Source organism: Nymphaea colorata, chromosome 6 (assembly GCF_008831285.2).
Source record: "Nymphaea colorata isolate Beijing-Zhang1983 chromosome 6, ASM883128v2, whole genome shotgun sequence".
NCBI classification, from domain to species: domain Eukaryota; kingdom Viridiplantae; phylum Streptophyta; class Magnoliopsida; order Nymphaeales; family Nymphaeaceae; genus Nymphaea; species Nymphaea colorata.
Genome location: NC_045143.1, coordinates 4,406,590 through 4,431,576, shown reverse-complemented (window position 1 = coordinate 4,431,576; position 24,987 = coordinate 4,406,590). Strand labels below are relative to the sequence as shown.

The window sequence follows — 24,987 nt, the reverse complement described above, 5'->3', positions numbered from 1 at the left end:
TCTGTCACAAACCGTATGAATTTTAGCTTATCATCGAACAAACATGAGTTCAACCTTCAACAAGACAAAAGGATCTCTCTTTTCTGCGAGAAGGAGGATGAGTCCTACAATCCAAATAAGAACGACCCAAAGTCTCCTTCCTTCCCCTCGCCCCTAGGGTTCAGTGCTGCGAAGTAGTACAAACAGTGAGATTTCTGCATCTCTATTTTCACCTCTCAAATTTTTTTTAGTGCACATTGTAGTGTAACTTATATATAATTTTCTAAATTGTCATGAAATTGAATAAGAACGTCAAAAAATCGCCTCAATGGGCATAGCGTAGCTTGTTGAGGTAGGGGTCTCTATAAAGACAGGTCTATAGTTCGATTCTCGTGAGCATTATGTTCATGTGTCTTACGTTGGTAGGAGCTACATAAAAATTAAAGGGTGTACTCTTGCTATCGCTGACACCAACACAGCTCAAGACTTTGGAAGCAAGGAGAAAAGAGGGAATTACATAAAAATTAAAAGGTGTACTGCTGCTATCGCTAACACCAACGCAGCTCAAGACTTAGGAAGCATGAAGAAAAGAGAAAACCTTTGGACCTTGTTTCTGGCGGTGAGATGAACCTCTCGCTCACCCGAGCATAACGTAGCTTGTTGAGCTAAGGTCTATATAAAGGCAGGACTATAGTTTGATTCTCGTGAGCGTTATGCTCATGTGTCTTATGTTGATGGGGGCTACATAAAAATTAAAGAGTCTATTGTTGCTATCGCTGGCACCAACACAACTCAAAACTTATGAAGCAAAGAGAAAAAAAAGAATTCGAGCGGTGAAATGAACTTCTCGCTCAACGGAAGAACGGAGGGTCCTTGACGTTATAAGCGTCACATGCAATGGACCCCCAAGGTTTAAAGCAGCGTCTCGCTCACATGAATTTTCGACGGAGCGAGAATGATCTTCAAAAGGGAACAGCTCAAGACCAGCTGGCTCGAGCAACGAAGGTGGGTCCCACACTTGCCATCCAGTGGGCTCCGCTTGACCATTTATGGTGATTCAAATGAATCTCAGGCTTCTTTCTCTCTCTCTTATTTGGATTTGGACCTGGGTTGGGTTTGAATTAAAAAAGCGCACATGACATGCTGCGGTTTCCATGGCACCACACATGGGCATGTTGGAGTGCTAATTGCATATTTTGGATCCGGATCTGACCCGTTTTCCCCGTGTTTTTGCAAGGAGCCCTTATTCCAAGCCAAGAATTGGATCCAGTAATGGATATTATTTCGTGGGTCCAGAACCCAACAACATCCCTGGGTCCGCCCCTTCTATTAATGCTTGAGAAAAAAAAAAAAACTGAAAACATTTCGGACATTCTCTTCTACCATTTTTGTTTTGACTTTCAACGGAAATTATAAGACGAATTACTTTTATAACGTAATCTGACCGATGCTTTTGTTGAAAGAGCACAATCTAGACAGGCCGCGTCCGTGGTATCAGTTTTCCTTCTTCATTCAAACACCTTTGCCTTAAAATACTATTTTGCAAAGTCCTTATGGTTTTGAGAAATGAGAAAATTTGAGAAGGAAGAGCTCGACTTTTCATTGAGGGAAAAGGTACTTTCTAAGTTAAATGTTTATTATTATGGCTATGCTTTTAAGATCTTTTGTCTTCGTCGTTTGCTTTTTGACTCGCATGTCTTATAAAAACATCAAATCAAATTAGCCAAAGTGATTAAAGGGGTTTTGATAAGAATAACTCCTTCCTTGAACATATATTAGAGAAACTAATGTTTCAACAATATCATATTTTTGGTATATGAATATGGTGTGGTTATATCAGACATTTGATTGTGAAATTTAAAATAATGTCGTATAAAGTATTAAAAAGCAAAAGGAATCACATATTTCAGTACAGTTTACATCGATGTAACATAAGTTTAAATTAGAAACATTCTTGAAAAGACGAAAATAAGAAAAGTCCAAAGATGTGTACAAGAACCTTTCAAGCCGTTGTATCGTGATGATCTGAAAGGGGTCCATGAATGTTGACAGGCTAACGTTTGACGTAGCAGTTCTCTGCATACAATAATGTGATATGTTATTATATAGCCCATAGGTTAGTATAACAAAACAAGGTAAATAATGTTCTCTAAATCACGATCTAATATGCGCAATGGCTGGCATTTTTTACACTCTACAACTGCATATTATTTTTAAAGGAGGGTTCTACCTTAATATTTTTTTTTAAATATTTGCATGTATTTTTTTTAAAAATTATTTTGTTTACATAATTTTTTAAAAAAATAATATTTCAGCCCTAATCAAAATTTAGAAACTATAATTCAACTTCAGCCCTAATCAAAATTTAAAAACTATAATTCAACTCCTCTTCAAAGGGGACATAGTTCTCATGCCACGTCAGCAAGAAAACCAAACAATTAATAACAGTTGAAGAAAAAAAAATCATTCAGTTGTAAAAGAAAGTAATCATGCACCTCTTTGAGATTATGGCAAAAGTTTGGGGTCCTAAGCAGAAGGCCACGTTAAATAATGGAAATTAAGGTCAGCAGCATTCTCTTTTTGTTTTTGTTTTTGTTTTTTTTTTTTTAAAGAGCTAGTGGTCTCCTCTCCTTCTCCCCCTATCTCGCAGCTCCTCTTCGTCAAAAAATGAGAAACAGAAAAAGGGAAGAAAAGAAAATGATAATTTAGAAAAAAAAAAAAAGCAAGGGAAAGAAAGCCTGTTGGTGACCAGCGACTCCTCCCAACGCCGGCCGAAAAGGGCAACCCTCGTTCCCCCTTCTCTCTTCCAGAGGAGGAGAGAGAGAGCGAGACTCTCTAGCTAGAAGAAGATCCTAATAGGGAGGCCGAGCAAGAGAAGAAGGAAGAGACGCGCAACTTCCAAAAGGTACGGTTGTTCTCCTTCTCCGATTCAGATCCAGAGCCCTTGCGATCGCTCCTCCGGTTCCGTCTTCACGGGTGATGGCCCGAAGCCCTAGCCGCTGAAGAAATATCAGGCGACGAAACGGGCGGAATAGAAGAAGAGGAAAGAGGAAGAAGCAGCAGCTGCGTCGGAAGGAGAAGAGCGTACTTGACTCGATCCGTTTGCCTCAGATTCGGTTCCTAGGAGAAATCCGTTTGCTTTTTGTTTTTGTCTCTCCCTCTGAAGACGTTTCTCTTCGGGAACGACAGTCGGCGGCGGAGCGATTGGCCCGTAAAAAGATGCCTTCCCACGCGGATCTGGACCGGCAGATCGAGCTGCTGATGGAGTGCAAGTACCTGCCCGAGGCAGAGGTGAAGTCGCTGTGCGAGCAGGCGAGGGCGATCCTGGTGGAGGAGTGGAACGTCCAGCCCGTCAAGTGCCCGGTGACCGTCTGCGGCGACATCCACGGCCAGTTTCATGACCTGATCGAGCTGTTTCGCATCGGCGGCAAGGCTCCTGATACGAATTACCTCTTCATGGGCGATTATGTAGGTTGGTAGATCCTCTTCTCTACTTCGTACTGGTTCGATCATGCGATCGCCTCTGCCGCCTCCTTGAATTTTGCTTTTCCTGGCGATCTGGTTACCGGCCCATCGGTTTTGTTGTTCTTCCGATGCTTTAAGTTTTTCTATCTGAAGCTTCTGGTTCAGTGATAATCTGGCTTCTCCGGTTGCTTATGATGCCACAGTTTAAGCTTTTCAGTCGATCACATTATCTTCCGTTTTCCTTTTGCCTTGACGTTGTGTGGCGATGCAGGCCAGACAACTCGGCGATCGGGATCTCCTCGGCGTCGAGTCATATAGAAACCAAGACATAGAAGACAGGGCTGAAGAAACCGGCTAGGAAAATCTCGTGACGATTGAAAAACATTTTTAGGGGAAATGAAGGCATTTTTTTTAAGGGAAATCTCAGAAAAAAGGTAGAAGTATGTCCTATAAAAAAATAAAATAAAACCTTTGAAGACACAAAAATAATGTGGATATACCAACGGTATGACAGAAAGGTAGCGGAATTTTGTCAATACTGCGATAGATCACAATATTTGCAAAGCAGAATAAATTTAGAAGACATCGTGGCGCGTTCAGGATTATGTTGGCTTTTTTTATTGTCGAGATAATACTGCTGTCTTTTGCGACTATGGTGGTGATGTATCATGGTCGTTTTATTTGTAATATTGCCTTATTTCCTGGGACATGGTAATGCTGTCACCGCTAAGTTTTGATTTGATCTAGAGTACTATAGTCCGTGGTTTTGATGAAACAGTTATGTTATTTGCATTATGTTTAATTTCCGGGCAAAAAGTTTCCTACCATGTGTCCGATCTGGTTTGTGATTGTTTATCCTGTGTTCATGCCATTATTTCTAGCCAGTATCTTGAAAACCATAGAGAAGATGGTATGTTGTAGCTAAATGTTGTTCGTTATTTAAACCTTTGTAGTTCTATTTGCTTGTGGTGAATAAAGCAGAGTTTAAACTTTTAGAGTTTGGGTTCTGGACTTCTATGTGCATGAAAAACTTCCTTGTGTTTGAAAATGATTGTAATTTCGCTCAACAGCTTCCCTTCTGGCAGTGTTTCTGATTTGCAGCTTTAGGCATCATTTCTTATTTGACATTCTCCTTCCCATTTGGGAGGTTGTGACCTATAAACCGCTATACTTGTCAATGTATTTGCAAATAACTTAAGTTCTTACCATTACCGTTTTCACTGGTATCCCATTGGTTTTCTTTCTGTTCTGGTGATTCATGTGTGTAACTTATAATTTGTTGCATAAGTTCTATGAAATGTAAATATGACTTTGCAGCTTTTATTAAAACTGTCTATCTGGCCGTTATGCCTTTTCTTTTAAGTTTATTCTTTGCTATTTCATAGAAAGGATGCTTTCCTTTTGATAAAACTTATTAATGTATCTGGTTTCTCATTATGCTTCTTCCATATTCATCCATTTTCAACTTAACACCTGCATTCCTTTGTTGAGTCTCTTGTATTCTTGTCCTGGCTTCGGAGGAGCTTGTGGAAAATTGTGGTGGTGTGCTCTCTCTTGAATGTCTGATGAGTGAAGGGCAATTTTCCCGTCCTTAACATGTTTTACATTCAGATATCTAATTGCATAAATGGATCTCCTACCTAGCTGGTAACTTGGAGCAAGATTGGCTTCATAGTGAAGTATCTAGGAATTTGTTTGATTGTAGGAGTCTAACTGTGTTAGAAGAAATATAAATAAATTGGATTCTAATTATGGGAATAACTTGACATGATTCTATTTATTATTAGCATGATTGGTAAAATAGGTGCTTAACTTTGTCTCGCATGAAATGGACAAATCAGCCTTTTTTTTTCCCCATCTAAAGTGAGCTATTGTTCCATAAGTTCTTGATTGTCTGAAAGAGGGAGAAGAAAGGAGATTCTCGCACCATGCAAATATGGGGAAGTATATATCCTCAAAAATATTAAATTTTTCCTGACCGAGTGCATATCAGGTAACAAAGACATTCTTTGTTTAGAAAATTATCCTTCGATTCAAGAGAGATGTTACAGATAAAGTTTTTTTTTCTAGCATATAGAAAATAGTTAACTTTGTAGAGATACATACAGAACATGATTAACCCATACATTACAACATGAAGGTAATATATGCTTTATTCCAATTAAATATTCCTAATATGAAAAATGTGTTCACTTCTGTAGTTAAACTTATGTAAACTTGGCAAGTGTTGGTTGAATGAAAAGATGACTATCAAGAGGACAGTACATTTTAAAATCCTGCTTAATATCGTGTTCTAAAGTCTAATATTTGGTTGGGGGATTATATTCTTTTCTTTGAGCCTTGAGGATTTCCATTTGCCAAATTTCTTGGATGCTTTGGCTAGTTGTTTTATTATCCAGTGATGTTTTTTTTTTTTTTTTTTTGTGGATGATCATGATGTAATTCTCCATCAGCCAGTGGTCTTGTCAAGGTTGCAGTTTAGGTGGTTTCATGTTTATTTGGCAGCAGCTGGGTGTTCCTTTTTTTCACTTAGTTGCTTTCATCTGCCACCAGAACTGCTCCATCTCTTTAAACAAAGCAGTTCATCTAAGTAATCTCGTACTCCTGTCACTAGCATAAGTGCAACCCTGAAGATACTACGTGCTCTGCTTTTTGTAGAGTGTTTTGTCTTTGTGAATCATCTGTCTTCCATTACCTTGGATTTTGGTATATCATTTATGGTTTGGTCTCAGTTTCAGGGTTTTTGTTTTCTCTTTATGGTTCTAAATAAAATATATGTTCTTGTCTTGTGTAGGTTTATTTTTATATTTCAGTGCTTATGTAGATTGCGGAATTCATTGGATATGCAGAATGTATCATAAACACAACATGCACCAAATATATCTGTCATTCCCTACATCATAAACACAACATGCACCAAATATATCTGTCATTCCCTACATGCAGTAACAATTAACTTGACAGATTTAAATTATGACGAAAAGAAACACCTCTTACCAGCTTGGGTTTCCTTATACAGCTTTTCTAACTGGATATCTAGGATTACATCATATTGAAGTGATGCATCATTATGGGAAAGGATTTACATGCATTTATCTAGCTTATGACTCTGACAATGAGAGATAAAGTTGTTAGCTAAATATTGTTGTCATTACTGATCATGTGGGCCCATCTATTGTTGGACGCATGCACATTTTTCCATCATATTGTAACTGAAGTTCATACTGCGAAAACTAATAAAATTTTGCTTTGTAATGAATTTTTAAATTTCTCTATAGGTAATTTTATGGGAAAGTAGGAATTTTTAAAGGATGCTTAAGAATTGACAAAAAGCTTAGTTTATAAGTTCAAACTTTAAAGTCTTAATTCTGATTTGGAATGCATCCTTCTATGCTTTTCTATCCTCCTTTTTCTTAATTCTGTTCTTCCTTATGGTCTTTCATTCTTTTAATTTCCTCTGACCTCTCAGGGCAACGTTTGTCATATAGGTATGCTCATAAATACGGGTCCAATGATTCTTATAGTGTTAGCATAGAAGTTCTATATGGGTTGTAGCATGAAAGCTGGACTTGGACTTTTAGGAAAATTTCTAAACTTTATGCCCATTGTTCCTCTTCATTCGTTTCCCTTTAATATTATCTTCTATTTCTCTTCCTTACCTTTTGTTCACATTTTGCTGATAATCTATTTCAAAACCTCTTTGACCTTTGAAACCTTTCCATTTATACTTCACTTAAAAAAGTATGAATAACCTTTATCTTATTATTTTCCTTTTTTTTTTTTGCTTCTGTAACCAAATATAAGTTTTTTAATAGCGGTCTCATTCATTTCCCTTTATTTATAGACAACCATCATGGATTCGTATCCACTATCCCCAAAACTAACTTAAACATTATTTATCTGCTGTATGAATTTAACTACTTTTGAAGTATCTCAATATTTTCTTGGGGTTCTTAACAGAAATATTCACACACTCAACCCTCCCTGGTTTCAAGGGTGATGAAGTTGGTGGAGAAGTTTGGTGTTTTGAGTAGAACAAACAATTATGTGACTCTGGGTTCTTGCCATCTCTTTGGTTGCAGATCGTGGATATTACTCCGTGGAAACTGTGACATTGCTAGTAGCCTTGAAAGTACGGTATAGAGATAGAATTACCATACTTAGAGGGAATCATGAAAGTCGGCAGATAACTCAAGTGTATGTTTCTTTCCCTTTTCTTTTCTTTTTTCTTTGCTTCACTACTCTTCATTAGCATCTATTGGTGGGGCTTTTGGTCCTTGGAGTCTTGGACAGTGATAATCGTGACATTAGCTGCGGCTAAAGAATTTTTTTTCAACCTCCTATCCATACTCTTTCAACCTTTTTTTTTCGTCCCTGGAGGTCCTGTATTTTTTTAACTTGCAAAAGGATGAGATGAGATCCTGCGATCTAAATAATAGTTTGACAAGAAAGGAGTTTGTTGAAAATGCACGACGAAAGCTTGTTGCTCAACACATTTTCTTCCCCTTTTCCATGTTCAAACTATGGCCTTGATCTGAATTGTTTCTCATGGTAGCAAAATATTTGTAACACACATCTTCGAATGTACAGGAAATTCTGGGTTTTCTTTTCTTTGTGTAAAGGCTTATATTGAATTCACTTATTTTCATGGTGGCCCTAGCAGCTGCTTCCTTATGATTGTATTTTTTTTTTCTTTTTTTTCCTGATCATGTAGTTAATTTTCAGGTATGGCTTCTATGATGAGTGCTTGAGAAAATATGGAAATGCAAATGTCTGGAAATATTTCACTGATCTTTTTGACTACCTGCCTCTGACAGCTCTCATTGAAAGTCAGGTCAGTTATTGATGTGGAATGCCTGCTTTGATGATCTCTTCTCTCTCATTCATTGATTGACAAGCACCAGGTACACTTTGGCTATTGCAGGTTTTCTGCTTGCATGGTGGTCTCTCCCCATCATTAGATACGTTGGATAACATCCGAGCACTGGATCGGCTACAGGAAGTATGCAATTTAATATTGTGTTATCCCTTTCTCTAACACTTTGTATTCCTCTTTAACTGTGAAGGCTTCATCCGGCATACACAAATGCTGCTACTTCTAATATCTGTCCAAATGAGACATCTTTCTTGTGTATTGACAAGCGGTGTCTACACACCTCTCACTTGATTTATGCATTTTAATGTGTGCACAATTTTTTACAGTGCAGTGGTAGCAGAATTCTTTCCCTTTTTCAAGATGCTTTCTTCTTTGTGCAATGTTATTTGGTGGAAACCTTGCTCCGGTGTCCTCATTGAGAGAGAGAGAGAGAGAGAGAGAGTGGGGTGGGGTGGGGGCGCCCATTGATCATAATTCTAAAGTTACAATTTGTGATTTTCTTTAGCTAGTGTTGGGTGCATCTGCTCTGATTTGCATTTATCATGCTTCTTTGCCTTGGTATCAATTGGTTTATGTTTGATGTTTGAAATAGGTTCCTCATGAAGGGCCCATGTGTGACCTGCTGTGGTCTGACCCGGATGATCGCTGTGGCTGGGGAATCTCCCCACGTGGGGCAGGCTACACGTTTGGACAGGATATTGCAGCACAGTTCAACCATACAAATGGTCTTACTCTTATTTCAAGAGCCCACCAGCTTGTAATGGACGGATTTAATTGGTGTCAGGTACACAAGATTCCCTTCCTCTGTCGGTCTGTCTCTATCTCTCTCCCTGCACCACAATCATTGCAATATAAATTTGTGGGTTTGCGTGCTTCTTTTGCAGGATAAGAATGTAGTAACTGTTTTCAGTGCACCTAACTACTGTTACCGTTGTGGTAACATGGCTGCAATAATGGAGATTGGCGAGTCTATGGAGCAGAGGTTTCTTCAGTTCGATCCTGCACCTCGGCAGATTGAACCTGACACTACACGCAAGACTCCTGATTATTTTTTGTGATCGTATCTCTTGTACTCTGCAGTGCTCATTTTCTACTGCCTTTCTGCAGATTTGTCTTAGAAAAGGAGAGTTTTGCTAAGTGGAGATCATTCTTTTGTTTTGGGGTCATGCTCTGCTGACAGTGTTACGTGGTTGCTGTTGCCATCAGAAACACTTTGGAAAGGCTTTGTTGTTTCATTGTCGTGTATTTTTAAAAGATAGCAGCAATAACAGGGGTTCCCTTGAAGCACGAGAGGCGGGCTTACGAGAGTTTGTTGGTCTGCCGGCTTCTAATGGATTGGAGGCCAGATTTCTTTGCTGCTTACTCAAATCGGTAGACTGGTTGTGAGTCTTTTTGTTGCACAGGATCTCAATCTTGTTTTTGCACGCCGACCAGAAATGAGGAAGCTCATTACTTCCTGCACCTGCCTCTTTGGACTATTCTTTAGCTGGATGCTTTGTGATCTACACGCACGTATGCAAACATGCACGAGAACATGCACACACGAAACAGGCAACAGAAGCACACAAGGCATCCTAGACTTGTGCTTTTGGATCTACAAAAGCGTTGACGTATGGATTGAATTATTATACTTGTGCCTAAGATCTTGCGGAAGATATTGCATGCGAATTGTGAGAACAAAGAACACACTGTATCTCACCTGTAAAGTTGGACCGCCTTCTCTAAATTTTCCAAGATTTGTCCTTGTTCAGCTTCAGTTTGCACCTTTGCAGAATTCGCGGTTGTGATGGACTTGATATTCGGGATGGATTCCTTTTGATTCATTTTTCAATTTTATTAGTTGTGGGTGTAGTGGGTTTATTGTGTTAATGTTGCTGACGTTAGGCATCAATGTCTTGGACGCGCAATTTAATTCCTTCAAACCGAAGAAAGGATCGTAAGATTCGACACCCATTATTGTCACGTTTAAGTGGATACAAGGCCTATTCGGAATCACCAATCAGACGGCTACCGCTGCACACGCAACCAGAGTGGGTTGGTATAACATGGTCCTTGACTGCGGCCGGCGTGCATGATGAGCTGTGGCGATAATCCTCAAATCTGCTGGGCAGTCCCCATTTTTCCTGCATACAACAATGCGTCTCTTCGGAAAATCTGATAATGGATATAAATCCTAGTTACAGGATTTATTATATAATCATTATATAATCATTAACATAACCTATCTGATTAATTGTATAATCATTAACATAGCTTATCTGTTTTTGACGTATCGTCTTGCATAAGAAGGATCCGGGGAGGCTGGTTTAATATGTGGCAAACTTCGAGTTTGCATGGAAGCTTGTTAAATTTGACGTACTGGTTTTGTCATTGTAGCTAAACTGTGTTGAGAATTCTCAATACAAGTGAATTTGAATAGCTTAACGTGTCAACATAAGGAACACTTGATCGAAATGCCAACAATACAATTAGATGGGATCATGGGATAGAGAGAAGCTAGAGTTTTGCCGAGTGAGAAGCTTCCCTAGGGTTTTAGAAGAGGACTTTTGCAATGGCGTCAAGGGGAGCGGCCACTGGGGTGCCAGCGGCCCCCAAGGAAGCGTGGTGGGTGGCGAGAAGGAAGTGGGAGTGAGGGCCGGAGGGAGGAGATGATGCTGGAACTGGCGGACGATGGCCTGAACACAGGAGCGCAGGATTCCCTGCTGGAGAGATCCGGACTTGGGTCTCTATTATGGATGGGAGAAACGGGATTAAAAGAGGAGGAAATCCCTCCACTGGAGCAGAAAGAAGTAAACGGGAAGAGTGCCAAGATTTTCCTACTAAATAATGTGCAAACCTTTCAAGTTCAGCACCACAGCAACTCTGGCGGGTGGCACTGGGAAAAGGACGATTGGGCTGCTCTTATGTTTTCATGTCCTTAAGGAACCATCGTCCAGGTCCAGATGTTAGATTAGGCAGGGGGTTGTTCTTGATCCGGACAACCTCAGAGGATGACGTCAAGCGGATCACGTCGCCTGAACGATGGCATACCAGAGGTAGGCTCTTGATCACAGAAAAATGGTACCCCGTTATGCCAATGAAATCGAAAGCACCAACCAAAGTCGGAATCTGGATCAGACTTTCCGATTTGCCTGCGGAAATGTGGAGGCCGAGGGCTTCCAACGCCAATTCTCATATCATCGATTAGCAACTTTCGTGGAGGCAGATGAAAGATCGACGCTGCTCTTGGACTTCAGCCTGTGTCGGAAACTGAACTAGAAGTCGAAGGAGGTAAGGTCCCTGCACAGAGCATTCAATACGAGACAAAAGTCAAGTTTTGTAGACGATGAGGATCTACGGCTCATTGTGACGGGCCCTGCGAAGCTGTAAAGGCTTGTGAAAATGGCAGCGTTTTGAAGAGACCAATGCCTGGCCTCTCGTCAAAACGCCTAAGAGGAGGCAGGCTGCTGCCAGGACGAATGCTGAAAGTCAAGTTAGATTCAATGTTTTGAATGACTTGGAGAAAGTTGAAGTGGAAACGGAAGCTGCCGACTCTCAGCCTTCAAGAAAGAACGCCACAAAGGTCTTGGAAGAAAAAGGGCCGCAGTCCTAAAGAGGTGAAGGATAAAACCAATATTCACTTCTGCAAGGAGGCATTTTTGACAACATGAAAAAAATGTCCAACAACTCTTATTTTCTTGCGGAAAAAGATTCAGGAAGAAGAGTCGGTCCCTACCAGGCCGACCTCTCAGACTTTCAGCATTTGCGACGGAAGACTACTGAGCTTGCTTTTGTCACCTCCCCGTTTGAGTTAACAAGTACAAACAGGTGAAAAGTTATTTGTTCATTTTCAGCTTACAGGTTCGTCGAGAGCTTTGTTTTTTAAAAGACGAAGCCCGATACACGTTGCCATACGAAATGAAGTTCTGAGGTTCACCGAACCTCAAAATTGGCCATTCAGGACAAAGGAAAAGAGAAAAACGAAACGTGAACAGGGAAACACTTTCTACAGATCGAGTTGCATCCAGCTCCTATAGCCATATTTCACTTCAACCTACAAATTAAATTGGTGGCTTTTTGTTCTGAACAGAAAAGATCAGAAGCCTCGTTTCATGGCAAACCCACAACTAAAAACAAATCAGTTTGCAATTTATTCTATTATTGAGTTGCTTTCTTCCCCTTCCCTCAGCACACTTGAAAACCATTGGATTGATGACTTGAGTATCGGTTGTTGCACTATTCTTGATTGGACAATCAAGTCCCGAAAGCATCTATGGTCCGGAACTGCAATAAGCTTGAAAACAATCGTGACATGTCCAGAAACCACTGAGAGATCACGGATTCCGCCTGAATATTGGCCAAAGGATCACACTTTTGCCGAAAATTAATGCTATGTGGCTTTCTGCACTTGCAAAATCACATGCTTCACTTGTGAATGATAAAAGTCCAGATTCGTGATAAAGACAGAAAAAACTAGTTGAGAAAAAAAGCAAAACAGAGACCTAGATCGTCTGAAACATCACTCAAGATAGTGAAGTATACAAAAGATTAGTAGAACAGAATGTAAATTATGCAAGAAAATTGAGAGCATCCACCAAGTATCCATCAGGCTACTCCAAGTCAATAATCAAAAAGAGACCCCTCGAGTTCGAAAACATAGATGACCCATTTACACGGTGATAATCAGTAGGGCGGAAAATGGAGCAACGACTAGTTCATCTGATTTACATCACCGAACGTCATCATAACTGGAGATGAAAATTTTGTACAAGAAGAAGTTCAATAGGCAAATGGGCAATGAAAGAAAAGAATTAAGGTTGTCCAGCTGCTTCATGGCTCATGCTTCCCATAAACGCACTGCAGTCCAAGGCCCTCGATTTTCTGATGGCAGAACATACACAAACACCAAAAGGATATCCACTCCCAGTACAACTGACATCTTAAGGATAAAACGTAATTTTATCTAAACGGCAGAAAAAGAGTCGGTAGTCACTTTCACCATACGACATGTACAGACAACTAGTTACAACATATCTTACAGAATGGAAAGAACCCCAACCATAGATCGAAGATGAAACCTCAAACATAACAGAAAACCAGGGTGCTGTCTTCGATTTGCAATTTTGCATCACTCACTGGGCTCCTTTGGTATACTATATATACAAATCTCCAACTTGAGTTGTCCATCGCACAAATAAGCATCATGAGGGATAAGGAGAAAATCCTGGGATGGAAGATCCGGTGCTTGTTTTACTCTCCTTGTAAACGACTGTAGCCTAAGGCTTCTCTCTCTGCACCGAACAATCAAGTCATATGCAAAATCACGTCTTGGGCAGCTTGGACTGATTAAGGCCACTGCCACAGCATTTCCCAAGAGATCTATTCTGTTATTGACAAGAAAGAGGAGTCCATCGTCCCCATGAAGGACAAGGCACTCCTCCGTTTTATCCATTGTGAAAGTGAAACTGTGGTTGTATCTGAAACATCTTGTAGAAACTGAGTGAACACTCATGAAATGAAAACAGATCTGTTCAGAGGTACCACAAAAAGTGCAGTTCCAAATAGGGCAAACGTAGGGTGCATAAATACATGAATCCTCGTGCTTTGTTTTATCTGCATAACTTATGGACTTCAAACATCCAAAGCGTGCATAGCAACAATTAATTTTAATTGATTCAACAACTTTCTCCATGGCGAGACAGCGGTGGAGACCGATAACCTCAAAGCAAGTGTGACATTTCTTCTTGAGCTTCAAGCAGCACGAGGAGCAGGTGATATGCCCATTCCAACACTGCACAGCAGATCTAGCTAAGCAAGAAGAATTTAAGAGTAGATGGAAAAAGGACTGTATTGAAAGCAGTCACTGCATGTTGACAGGCAATGTGCCATTGAGACAAAACAGTAGCAGAGTCAGGTGTGGGCTGAGTGGACCATTGCTTACACCAGCCACAGAAATTGTCTTATTTATACAGGGCTACCTCCTTAATTTTTATAAGTGTCTGTTAAAGTTTGAAATTTAAACTATTACTGACCCTTACCCAGAAATTTCTGGCTCCATCACTAAAGCATAACCTCCTTGCATGATCTTGATACCCTAAGGATTTTCCTCATTCAAAATATCTTAAAAGATCTTATAAATACTTCACGTTCAAGCTTATAGATCTTGAATGCAAGTTATTTTGTCTATACGTATTCAAATCTTGTCTTCAGACCACAAAAATGATCAACTGATCATATAACAGAGCCATCCCCTAAGGTGGCATACAAATGCTCTTCAGACAGAAATACCAGATTATTCAGATACTTCTAAGGAAACCGTTGCCGTCCAGCATCTTATTACTTTCAGTGTTTACACATACTGGTGCTTGGAATATCACATATTACCCAGTGTAATACTAAAGCAAGGATATTGCCAATTTGTAAAACTCGGAAAATATGGAAGTAATGCTGGAAAATTCCCTTATGACTTACCTGGACGTGATAATCAGATCAAGAGAGCACACAAATTATGTTCTGGCGACCTGCTAGGCTTTGATGGGCTTGTCCTAACTCAAGGCAGTAGGTTCATCAAATGGAGTATGTATAATCTTTAGAGGCTTTATGATCTGACAGTGCACTTCAGTTTTCGGAAGAAGTGGCTTCAAACAGATCTCTTTGTGCTATGGAGGTGTACATGTCATCTGCATCTGTTTGTGTGCATAAGTGATAAGCCAATGTTCTTCACATGCCAAGTACCATTTCAAATTGGTGATCGTTGAGAGATAATGTGCAATTCACCATAAATTTCAGGCTGAAGGATCAATTTTAAAACAAAGCACATAGCATAACAAACGTATCGTCCTTAAAGTCTATGTTTCTTGCTGACTGTACTAGTTCGAACAACCAATGCATGACAAGCACAAAATACATCTGGAAACAGAAACATTTTCTCATATTTTTATACAAATACCAATAACAAATTAAAAAATTTTCATATGAGATAAAGAAACAGCAGGTAAGTAATCTCAAGTGATCTGGAACAAATAATCAGAAGCTTCTCTGGAACAAAAAACCAGAACCTTCTCTGTTGTCCATGTACCAACTGGACGTTCACTAGTAATTTGTCTCTTTGAGAAAATTTGCCAGCAACTACCACAAAAACAAGCTCTGCCACAACCCCAACATAATTATGACTACGGTCACCTGAGACCAAATTCCTGTGAAGTGCATAAGCGATTCCAGGCAGAAAAAAACTCCCGTTCAGGTTATATAAAAACCAAGTCCGAAGTACCATTTTTTCCTTATTCTTCAAACGTAAAAGCTTAACTAGCATCAATTAAAGACCACAAATACTTTAATTGAATTCCAGAAAGAGTTGCCACTGCACTGAGAGAGGCAACACACCAACGGAAGAAACAAGGGCGCTTAGACAACCACAAGAAGAAGAAGACTGCTCACCTGGTAAATGGGTGGAGCCAACGGCTCCATACAAATGGGGCAATCGAGAAGGTCAGGGTCTATGGCGACGGAGATGAGCCTATTGGCCCCCCTTCCTTCACCACGTTCTGCAATTTTATCGGCATCTCCACCACCAGCATCCTTAACGTCGCCGCATTCCTCACCATCAGCAGATGTTTCCCCGGTCCTTCGACGTTTCCTATCGGGAATATCATCAACGCCGTCGTTCGTGCTGGGGCCTGCTTCCTCCTCGTCGCCTACCGAGAACTTCGCCATGCTGCAGGCCAATTTCTGGCGGGCACCTGCAATTCCGGAAATTCTGATGCGCAGGCCCACCGCAAAGCAACGAGCAAAAGAGAAGCCTCGGTACCGCCGCCGCCGGGAAACCAGTCCACCGACTCGTTCGATCGGACCGCCACACAGCCTGCAGGTTGCGTACCTCACACATCGCCTTTCCTTTTCTCTCCCTAAAAAAAAAAACGATCCTAGACGTCGAAGTGTCCAATCTCAGAGAGGACGGTGGGCGTTGGAGGGTTGGCGCTGCTGTTGTCCAGGCCAAGCGTGGGTGCGTACGTGCGATTTTCCGAAGAGAAAAATAACGATAACCAGTAACTCGCGAAAATGGTAAACTTTTCCGGCGAAAAGGCTTATTTTGTTGGTTTCTCTTTTCATCGCTTTGGCTTGTTTTGAAAAAGAAAAATCAGCTTTGACAGGTGAGGATGAAATCTTTCTTATGTAGTGTTTGATCGCACTCCTGGCTTGGAGATTTTCTTGACAAAAGGTGGAAGAGAGGGAATTTCAGAAAATCTTAAAATGAGGTGTGTTGGATGCGTTAGAAATAGTTTACAAAAATTTTTTAGATGTTTGACGACTAAACGAGGAAGGAGAGAAAAATAATTATCTTTTTGAAAATAGAACCCATTCACTATCAAGGATTCAAGATTCACCAAATAGCTAATATCCATTCAAACAGAGCTTCGTTGACGAAACAGCTTTAGTAAGAGGGAAACAGGAAGGTGGCCCTTCTTCTGACGGCTCTCGCTCACCCAACGTTCTCTTTATAGTTTTATATTTTTTTACATAAATCAGGGCAAGAATCACTTTAGATGCGGCTGTTGGCCGAACATGCTCATAACGGAACATTACAACTTCTATGACCATTTCAACTACAAATTTAAGAATCACATGCTACACTTCTTTTTCCTGTTGGGCCTGTTGATGCCACTAGTTTTTTTTCTCGTCCATCATCTTAACATGTGAAAGACACGCCTCACAAATCTCCCATCATACTTAGATCCGTCAATCTAGATCTGACAAAAAATTATCAGCCTTTTGGTGAAATTTTACAATATACATCATCTTCACCGGAAACAAGCTGGTCAAGAAGGTTGTCAGAATTTTGCACAGAATAAACACGCTATTTGAGATAGCTGCTCAATGAGAACCAGCTGCATTTTAAGTACCTCTAGTACAACCCATCTCATCATTTATTTATCCATTGACCAGCTGGGCTTGGCTGGAATCCTACCTGTTTTTATTGATGAAAATGAAAAATAGATATAACAGATACAAAAAAATTACTAAAGCCTCCAATCCAGAGGATCTTTCCACCAATAAGTCTCAAGCAATTGGCGCATTACTAGCTAAGAAGTTAGCTATCCGTTCACAAAGTTCACAGATAATCGTCGAAAGCTTTTACAAAATCTGTAGCAGGTTTGGCCGAGCACCTTTGCTATTGGGTGAACCATCTAGAGATGTATATACATTAATCACTAGATCAAGGCTAGAGGCTTCAGTTAAAACCTTCCAACTGGGATCACAATTTCCCAAAATTTCCTCCCATGAACACCACTTCTTATCTCCTCCCCACAGTGACCCATCCTACTCTCAAAAATATAGCTTCATAGTTTCTTATTGTAAATTCCTTTTTCTTTTTAAATTGAGTAAATACTACAGATGCTTATTTTGACGCATCCTCTAGGGGAAGATAGCCAACAATTTCTCAATCTCCATCTAACGTTCAGATTAAGAACTTGACTTCCCGAATAAACCTTTAGATAATTCTCCACAATTCCCAAAATTCTCGAGCTGTTGGTTCTATGAACTGTGTCTGAGAAGGCAGTCTTATTCCTCATATTCGTGTAGACCAGATTACGATTCTGAAGGAATATCCATCTCAGAACCGTAAGAATATCCACCTTGTCCCTTGCTGATTATTGACAATCTGAGTAAGTTGGCTTTATAAAAGTAATGCAACGTAACATACTACAATATTATTTGCAGTGTTCTAGTGTGTCAAGGACATTCTTTTCACAGTTTTACGGTTACAAGATCTGAAAGTCATCTGCCTGTGAATAAAGAGCGTAACAGGAACACCTTGAGAAACAAGGAATTCAAAGGGCATAGGCCAAGTAATGAATGAGGAGAGAAACGCAAAAGGAAAAAAGGAAAAAACCAGATTACCATCCATGAGGTTTCCAACCTTGATGAAACCTGCAGATTATGGCTTCCATGGGGTTCATTCTGCTTACCTTTTTCCACGACGGCAGTCAAAGCAGGAAAAGTGTGTTACCATACTCCTAATCACAGCAAAGCTTTTTTATCAAAAGGACAATGAGAACATGGAGAAGCAGAAGGTTAACAATACTCCTGAACTCAAAGCTTATTGAACAAAAAGACAATGCAAACATGGAACAACAGCGTGTGAACAAAGCCAGGTAACATTGAGACTTGTACAAATGTACTCAATTGTCAACAAAACGCGGAAGGCTTTCACTAATGGGACCATAATCCCATGACAAGAAGACCCTTTGTGCAATTCAAACACGCCTGCAAAGCTCTAATATTCCACTCCACATAGATAAAGGGTGGGCGTCCTTGATGAATTATTCAGGTACGTTTCATTTCATCAAGATATTAATGATTTGCCTCGAATAGTGTTCCATGTTTATCTCAGAACTCACAATCATCACTTAGAATGGCTATGGGAGTTAAGACGGTTCCATGACCAACAGATCAGGTTCTGAAATACAAGAAATGGGATGACGATTTGATGAAGGATACATGGAAATAATGAATTACGACAAAAGGAACCTAGACCCTTTCTGAATATCACCTGGGCCATAGACAAACACAACACCACGAGTGAAAAGTTTAATATAATGACACCATTCAACTGGACCATGTTTTAGCTTGAGATACAAAAAATGTGTATTAGCTAACGGTTGGAGGAGCAATCACGTCTAACATGGTTTCAGACCATTCTTTATCCTAGACCACTCTTCCACCACAAACAGAACTATGCACAAGATGTCCTCCCATAATCAGTGACTTCAGCAATTGGCTTCTTCAATAGTTTTGGCAGTGAAAACCTTTTTTCCTTCTTCCAAGAGAACTAAATATTTTTTTTCCATGCACCCATATTAACTAGGCAAAGCACCTAAATAAAATAAATGAATGAAACAATAAAAAACGTTCTTGTAGCTTCTGCATCACACGCTGCGTGACATGAACTAGCAATTTCAGATTTCCAATATATCCTGGTTATAGGAATTTGACTATCAAAAAATACATTCCAAAAAGAATTCAAACATTTCCTGGAATACAGGTAAAGAAAAACGCAGATGCTGCAAGAGGTATATTTACCATTATTTTTTTCCTCAGAGACCTCAAGTCTCTCTACACTCCTCGGGAGACGACAAAATATGTACTGAATAAAACATCATTATGATGATGCTTCATGACACGTTTGGAGCAAACTTCAGAAGCCCAAAATTTTGAACCTTACCACAAACCCTTATGCTACTTTACACAAGCTGATTCATCTAACAAGCCATAATTACATCAGACCTGTTCTCTGAAAAACTAGGTTCTTCAACTTAACCGAATTGTCTCGTTTGGAAAAATAACATTTGGATTTCGTATGTGGGGATTTAATTCTGCCAACTCTTTCCATTTGGCTCCAGTACCATGAACACGAGATGAAATGCTCCATAAGGTATCTCCCGGCTTCACTGTTGTGGTCTGATGCTGTGGAAGAGACTTAGAAACAGGTTTTGACTTCATAAAAGGATTTTTGTTGGCTTTTCCCATCCCACTCGCAAGTAGCCATCGTGAACCAGTTTGCTGCTGCTTTCCCGTTCCCCATCCCCATCCCCATCCCTTTTTCTTCTCAACCTCAGTCTTTAGCCCAGCAACATGGACCTCAGTAATCTTGAACTGGGGGATGATTTCTTCTTTCTTTTCATCCTGCTCTGGCAAAGGTTCAGGCTCATCAATTTCCTCACTGTTACCTTTATCTGAAACCGAACTGTATATCTTGGGCTTTGGGGGAACCACAACTCGTTCTGCCTGTATCAAAGCAAGCATTGGAGCACCAACTGGCTCATAGTTACGTAAAGGATCACGAAGCTGAACCAGCAATGCTACAGTTAGTGTGTTCCCCAAGAAACCCCATCTCCTCCCAGAATTTTTTCCACTTGCTTTGTCTGCTGTTTTACCTCTGCCAATCAAGTCTGTACATTTAGCATGATGGGCTGCAAGGATCCTAGACATACGACTGTTGGATTCCTCTTCGTCATCAACTATCCCAGAATCCAGTTTCATCCATTCATCAAGGGTAATAGACAAACCCATTAATCCATCCACTGGCTCATTGCCTTCTTCTAAATCTAACAGCTGAAGCCCGGCGGTGCCTTCTAAACCGAGAGCTCCAGTTGTTTTTGCTCTCATTCCCTCTAAAGCTGAAATCTCTCCAATTGATTGAGCACAAACGTTTGATAACTCATCATCACCTGACATACCGGACTGTATTTTTAGCCCCTCCATTGAAAGGGCTTCAATTTTATCCATCGCACATGGTGCAAGATCCTCCAGACAGACAAATTCTGAGATTGAATCCTCAACTGAGGAACTCGAGAATTGCCCACATTTATTTGATTCTTTCTTTCTTCTCCTGGATTTGGGTTGTAATGAGGAGCCACCCACAGTATTCGTGTCCATGTCGTCTGCTTGATGCTGCAGTAAGTCTTGCCTGTCAAAATGAAGACGATGGAATGAACTTTGTTTAAAATGGAAGTGAGACACAAGTAACTTAAAAGACCAATCTATATACATGCATACCTCTCGTATGCCTCTAGAAATGGTGTAGCTTCGTGGGCTACTTGCAGTATACTTTTTCCAGTTATATCTTCCAAAGGCATCAGCTTCTTTGCCTGCACGGTAAGCTTTTCAATTCCAACAGAAGCTAAACCATGCAGGATTTCCATAATTCCTGAACCCATCTCAGCAGGAACCACAACCGGGCTAGACACTTGCATGATCAGTGATCCATTGTTTTTGGCACTCTTAAAAAGGGCAGGATTCATAGACCGCACAAATCCACCATCTCTTGTTCTGACAAAAGAGCCAAGCCCTTCACCAAGGGAAGGTAGCTCTAATGGTTCCTCAGGAGGGAGATGGATAGGACTACCAAATCCACCTGCACTATTGGGTGGAGAGCTCTGAAAGGCATTCTCATTCAAGCCCCATTCCCGCATCAAAAATTCAGTCTCTTCATCCTCCAGTACTTTCGCTCTAGTTTTACTTTTCATAGCTTGAACTGCCTTCTCATGCTCTGCTTCAGCAGCATGTACAATGGATGAAAGCTCAAATTCCTCATCCAAATCAAAGCTAGTCTGGCTTTCAAGATGATCTCTAGGAAGAGGAAAGCTCTCTGTCTCTATCTCCTCGCCCCTCATCATATCTGACTGAGAAACGGCCTCACTGGAAAATGATCCTTCAGTTTCCAGCTGGGGATCCCCTCCGTTCCAAACATCTGCAGCAAAGAGACCCCCACTAGCCAGTGAATCTTTCTCAAACTGCTTCCATAGTCGTTCCCTTGGTGATTCAGGATCACTTTCAGAACTCAATGAAAATGGGCTATGCTCTATTCCCAACAAATTCAAGAATTCATCGGCGACAGATTCTGTTAGATCATCCAAGCTATAAGACCTACCAATTTTGCTTTTCTCGAGATCAGTTCTTGTTCCCACTTGTGGCTGACTCAACAAACTTGGGTTAAGCGTGATCTCGGAGGTATCGTCATCAGAAAATGGGTCATTTCCAAAGGCTGCATTCAACTCCTCCAGAGCTGATTCATCAGTGAACAAGGGGACATCCTTTAGCTCATGACTATTTAGCAAATTTTCTCTTTCTTCAGACTCCATAAAGGTCAAATCCTTTTCATCAGAATAAGAATCCTTTTCAAAAGGTAAAATATCAACAGTCTCCTCACCATTCCTTTGAGCTTCTTCAATCTCCTTTCTGTCAATAGTTGCTTCGGACGCAGGCTTAGGATCTACATTTTCATGAATTTGTTCCAATCCCTCCTCGATATTTACACTGCCAAGAGCTCCTTCAGACATTTCGAGCTTGGCGCTCTCACTCGCAGTATCCGTTTCCATTGCCAGCGCACTAGAATTCTTGCTATTGTCTAAGGAATCAACAATTTCAATCCCTTGCTCAACTATGCCAAATTCGTTCTCCTCGATCCCTGTATTGCCTTCAGCATCTTTTTCCAATGAAACCTCTATATCAGTTTTTCTCTGTCCCTCGAATCCGCTTATTCCTAAAGCCGAAAACTCTGTTCCATAACTGGGCCGATCTCCAGGGATGCTATTCGTTTCTTCTCTGGAATTATACAAGGATTTCTTAGGAGGGGAATTCCGGGCCGATGCTCGCATTGAAGGAGTGCTACCAGATCGAAGCAGTGAATTCTGGCCTTCATGACCAAGGCCTACAACACTACTGGATGCAAACTTAGGCTTCTCTAATGAGGCTGGCCTAGTGATTGCCAACAAGTTCGAGCTTTTCGACTTTGTGAGGCTCAGATTATTCTTGTTCACGCTGGATTCAACCGCAGATTGATTGAATTCATCCCCTAACACTGAAAATCCGAAAGTAACGATCAGAATTGCGCCTTTCGCCTTACCTGAGAGCTTGAAATTCGTAGTCCAGCTGCCAGACCTCTTGTCCTCCGCCAATTCTTCAAAAGTATCAGGAAGCAACCTCGTGAGATCGATCCGGTGCTTACCCAGGTCGTGATCAGGGGAGCCGACCATGGAAACATAGAGCACGAATTGCTTTGCTTCATATTTGGCGATGTGGCTCGGACCGTTGACACTGCCATTGACGCAGCATTTCTGCGAAAGGTTCTCGTCGAAATTGGCGACGCCATGGATTACTTTGGACGGCTTCGTGCTTTGCAGCCCTCCGTCCTTCCTCTTCCAACTCACGCAGAGGCTTTTCCCATTGAAGCCGGGAGAGAGGCCCTCAACTGAAAGGACGTGAACCGAGAACGAGCAGATAAACCGCCGGTGTCGGACGTGGGCTAGGGCACGGAGAGGCTTCCAATTCCACAAACTCTTCTTCTCCGGCGGGCAAATGGCCGTTCCGGCGCCCTTGGTACCCGCTGACGACGGGGGATTTTCCTTCTCTGAGGACGTCCTCGCCTTCGAAGCCGAGAAATCGACGCCGGACCGAGAGGATTTCAAGTGGGACTTCCCCGCAGAGATGGAACGAGGGGAGGGATTGGGGTTTCCGTTGCGGTAGAGAGCCTTCCTCAGGGCTTCGAGTTCCTTCAAGAGCTGCCCTCCCGAATCGCCGGTGCTCCCTCCTCCAGAGTCCATTTTCCGCAACATGGCCTAGCAAAAACGCCACAACGCAGCGAAGAAACTGGCGAATGAACGCGAAAGCACAACACCAAGAGGACTAAATCAGCGATTCAGTCGACTCGAAAAGGTACCCAAATCGATCCTCTTCCTTCCCCTTCAGACAATCACAGTAGGCAGACGATCCACCTTCTTCTTTCTTCTAATGTAGGCATAAAAAGTCAGATTTGGCATAATGGGGTGTTGATTTTACCACTCCTATCTTTCTTCCTTGAAGATAACGAAGGGGATACGAAGAAAATGAAGAAGTGTCACCTTGCCGCCATGTCTGAGCAAATGGATGAGTCTCGTCGGCTTCCTGTTTGCATCAAATGGTGCTAGAAGGTAAAATAAGGCTGACTGGTGAGGGGAGGGAGTTGGGTTCCTCGCGTGCCTAAATCGTCATACACCAGTCTCCAAATCTCCACCGGTCAAGAGGAGGAGGGAGAAGAGGAGAGAGGTGCAAAAAAATAAATAAATAAATAAGTAAACAATAAATACACATTCGACGGCAATTTGATTGCTAAAAAGGGAGCCAACTCAAATAATGCACCCAAATCATTTTAATAGTTCAAATTCATAATTTTCTACAGACCATAGTTTTCTACAGACCAACCTCCTTATTATACTTTTTGACTGTCGATAACTTCATATTGATGCTTCTGACAGCAGAGTTAACTAGTTTCTTATTTAACTCGTAGCCCCAGTTTTCCTCATCAAGTATACACTCCAAAATCTCTCCACAGCATCTTCCTCTGCACATAAAAATTCTTTTGTTCTTTTTCGCATGTGAAGCCATGAGCTGGACTGCTGGAGTGAAGCACTCGTAACACGCTTGCTTCCATCAAAAAAAAAAAAAAAAAACTTAACATTCGATTGGATAAATTTGGTGAAAACGAAGGTAAACCTCACTCAGCCATCAATCTTCCTGTCCTTTTTGTTACAGGATTCTACAATTTCGGCCTATTCAGCAAGTTGGCTTGGACTCTGTTTTTTTCTTGCATTAATGGTTTTTAAACCTTTTTCACCAAGAGAGGAGTACAACACACAGAAAAGATTCAGTCAATAGCAAACAAGCCTCCCTCCCCATTTCAAAATCTCTATGTCTTCATATATATATATATATATATATATATATATATATATATAGAGAGAGAGAGAGAGAGAGAGAGAGAGAGAGAGGAGACCTGTTCCTGTGGAGTGGGTTTTCAAAGGTGAAGGTGGGGAGGGAAGGAGCGTGTAGATGTTGGCATGTTAGTTTGCCTGCCGGTCTGCAATCGTGGGGCCAATGCGCCCTGTCCCTTCCATCGTTTCGAAAGCCTTTTCGGCGTGTTGTTGTTTCCGGATGCGTTATCTAGCAAACACTGTGTCTTCTTTCTTTCCTCTTTTTGGCTCCTTATCAATGTCTCTGTTATCTCGATTTTGAAAGCTAATTTCTTGTACGCATGCTTGACAGTGTGTGTGTGTGTATGTGCCTGCGCGCGCGTTTATATGTGCGTTTGCTATTTGTGACTATGAATTTAGTGAGGCTGTATAGATGCATAGTTCTTAAAATATGCAACA

The 24,987-nt window shown here is 41.0% G+C and overlaps 3 protein-coding genes across 6 annotated transcripts; 1 reads left to right on the top strand and 2 right to left on the bottom strand.

The window, feature by feature from the left end:
* Positions 1 to 2,655: 2,655 nt before the first annotated feature.
* LOC116255774 (serine/threonine-protein phosphatase PP2A-1 catalytic subunit) lies at positions 2,656 to 10,070 on the top strand. Its single transcript, XM_031631766.2, has 7 exons — positions 2,656 to 2,884; positions 3,169 to 3,451; positions 7,527 to 7,641; positions 8,170 to 8,278; positions 8,369 to 8,446; positions 8,913 to 9,104; positions 9,205 to 10,070. Exons 2-7 carry the CDS (start codon positions 3,199 to 3,201, stop codon positions 9,376 to 9,378), a joined length of 921 nt encoding a protein of 306 aa, XP_031487626.1. The 5' UTR covers positions 2,656 to 2,884; positions 3,169 to 3,198; the 3' UTR covers positions 9,379 to 10,070.
* Positions 10,071 to 12,900: 2,830 nt separating this feature from the next.
* LOC116256689 (putative E3 ubiquitin-protein ligase SINA-like 6) lies at positions 12,901 to 16,720 on the bottom strand. 2 transcript variants are annotated; one of them, XM_031633100.2, is made up of 2 exons: positions 15,737 to 16,720; positions 12,901 to 14,090 (listed from the first exon to the last, which is right to left on the bottom strand). In XM_031633100.2, the coding sequence occupies exons 1-2, from the start codon at positions 16,010 to 16,012 to the stop codon at positions 13,428 to 13,430; spliced, it is 939 nt and encodes a 312-aa protein (XP_031488960.1). In that variant the 5' UTR covers positions 16,013 to 16,720; the 3' UTR covers positions 12,901 to 13,427. The 2 variants fall into 2 exon arrangements, with proteins under 2 accessions (XP_031488960.1, XP_031488961.1); XM_031633101.2 differs by having other exon boundaries at positions 14,021 to 15,495; positions 15,737 to 16,711.
* A 2,519-nt stretch (positions 16,721 to 19,239) lies between these two features.
* Positions 19,240 to 23,898, bottom strand: LOC116256024 (protein PLASTID MOVEMENT IMPAIRED 1-RELATED 1). 3 transcript variants are annotated; one of them, XM_031632152.2, is made up of 3 exons: positions 23,701 to 23,898; positions 20,858 to 23,587; positions 19,240 to 20,768 (listed from the first exon to the last, which is right to left on the bottom strand). In XM_031632152.2, the coding sequence occupies exons 2-3, from the start codon at positions 23,413 to 23,415 to the stop codon at positions 19,610 to 19,612; spliced, it is 3,717 nt and encodes a 1,238-aa protein (XP_031488012.1). In that variant the 5' UTR covers positions 23,416 to 23,587; positions 23,701 to 23,898; the 3' UTR covers positions 19,240 to 19,609. The 3 variants fall into 3 exon arrangements, with proteins under 3 accessions (XP_031488012.1, XP_031488013.1, XP_031488011.1); XM_031632153.2 differs by having other exon boundaries at positions 20,858 to 23,584; XM_031632151.2 differs by having other exon boundaries at positions 20,858 to 23,898.
* Positions 23,899 to 24,987: the final 1,089 nt, after the last annotated feature.

What these genes read in the sequence shown, in the direction of transcription:
- LOC116255774 (XM_031631766.2), top strand. Translation starts at nt 3,199, where the DNA reads ATGCCTTCCCACGCGGATCTGGACCGGCAGATCGAGCTGCTGATGGAG. An exon ending in CACTGGATCGGCTACAGGAA is followed by an intron (nt 8,447 to 8,912) that starts GTATGCAATTTA and finishes TGTTTGAAATAG; the next exon opens with GTTCCTCATGAAGGGCCCAT. An exon ending in ACGGATTTAATTGGTGTCAG is followed by an intron (nt 9,105 to 9,204) that starts GTACACAAGATT and finishes CTTCTTTTGCAG; the next exon opens with GATAAGAATGTAGTAACTGT.
- LOC116256689 (XM_031633100.2), bottom strand. Translation starts at nt 16,012, where the DNA reads ATGGCGAAGTTCTCGGTAGGCGACGAGGAGGAAGCAGGCCCCAGCACG. An exon ending in TGGCTCCACCCATTTACCAG is followed by an intron (nt 14,091 to 15,736) that starts GTGAGCAGTCTT and finishes TCTGCTGTGCAG; the next exon opens with TGTTGGAATGGGCATATCAC.
- LOC116256024 (XM_031632151.2), bottom strand. Translation starts at nt 23,415, where the DNA reads ATGTTGCGGAAAATGGACTCTGGAGGAGGGAGCACCGGCGATTCGGGA. An exon ending in TTTCTAGAGGCATACGAGAG is followed by an intron (nt 20,769 to 20,857) that starts GTATGCATGTAT and finishes TCATTTTGACAG; the next exon opens with GCAAGACTTACTGCAGCATC.